At 37.9% G+C, this 1,017-nt stretch overlaps 1 protein-coding gene across 1 annotated transcript; it reads left to right on the forward strand.

Moving 5' to 3' along the window:
* Positions 1-248: 248 nt before the first annotated feature.
* LOAG_15972 (hypothetical protein) lies at positions 249-513 on the forward strand (the record flags this gene model as incomplete). The annotated part of the gene is made up of 2 exons (XM_003151459.1): positions 249-426; positions 464-513. 2 exons carry the CDS (start codon positions 249-251, stop codon positions 511-513), a joined length of 228 nt encoding a protein of 75 aa, XP_003151507.1.
* Between the last annotated feature and the right edge of the window lie 504 nt (positions 514-1,017).

The raw sequence follows: 1,017 nt of genomic DNA on the forward strand, positions 1-1,017 counted from the left end.
AATTTTTTATATATTAAATATACCACTTATGTTGGTACCTCAAATTATCCTGTCAAAAATTGGATGTAATGATTCCTCGCACTATTTGTCAACCGTTGGGTGTTTAAAAAGAAAGTAGGAGGGTAAATACGGACATGGAAACGTTCTAAAAGGGTTACTCGGTGGAAAGTTTACTGATTGTTTAGGCAGCTGATCGTATTAAGCAAACTGTATGTACTTTGGTAAGGGATGAAGCGTTATGTAAGGAGATGTCGGCGAAAATATCACATAAGAGATTGATGGTATCCAGCTATTGGTGTTGGGCGGCCCAATATGGTGGTGAATCTACGAGAAACTCAGCGCTGTCAACGGTCAACCGCATTTCTTATTGTGAAACTCCCATTCCAGTCTTTTGTAAAGGAAAGCACTCAGAATTTCTAAACAAACGTACGATTTTGGACATCCTACGGTAACCGCATTACAGGTATCGTGTCTGAGAATATTCGTTCAGCTCGACGTGTTCGAGCCGAATGAACATACAAAAACAATTAGTTAATCCGAATAGTTCTCTTTATGGTCGTAAATACGTGAGTCATGCTGACCATGAGATTGTGTGAAAGTTCGAACTCATAAACTTCGATCTACTAAATAAAAGTATATCAGTTATTTGCACGTTGTCTTACCTCAAATTTGAACTGTTTTAAACTGCAACAATTAAACTTAGTTCGCCGTTTCATATAACATAATAAATTGTGGGACAACTTCGATAACGAATGAAAATATACTTCTTATCACGAAATCTTTTGGTAACCATATTACCGAATAAAATATCCGAGACAGGAGATTGATTGGGACTTAAGTCTTTACGAGCTGGTGAAGTGTCAAGTTTAGGCCATGCGGAAGTACCCGTGAATCCAAACGCTCCCGATGGGGTACCTTAAGCGGGATAGTGTTGATCTATTAGAACAACTGTAAGCATTTTGGAAAATCCCAAAAATATAATCCCCATCCCCACATGATATCAATTGGAATTTATTC

This window comes from Loa loa, assembly GCF_000183805.2.
Source record: "Loa loa unplaced genomic scaffold supercont3.3402, whole genome shotgun sequence".
NCBI classification, from domain to species: Eukaryota; Metazoa; Nematoda; class Chromadorea; order Rhabditida; family Onchocercidae; genus Loa; species Loa loa.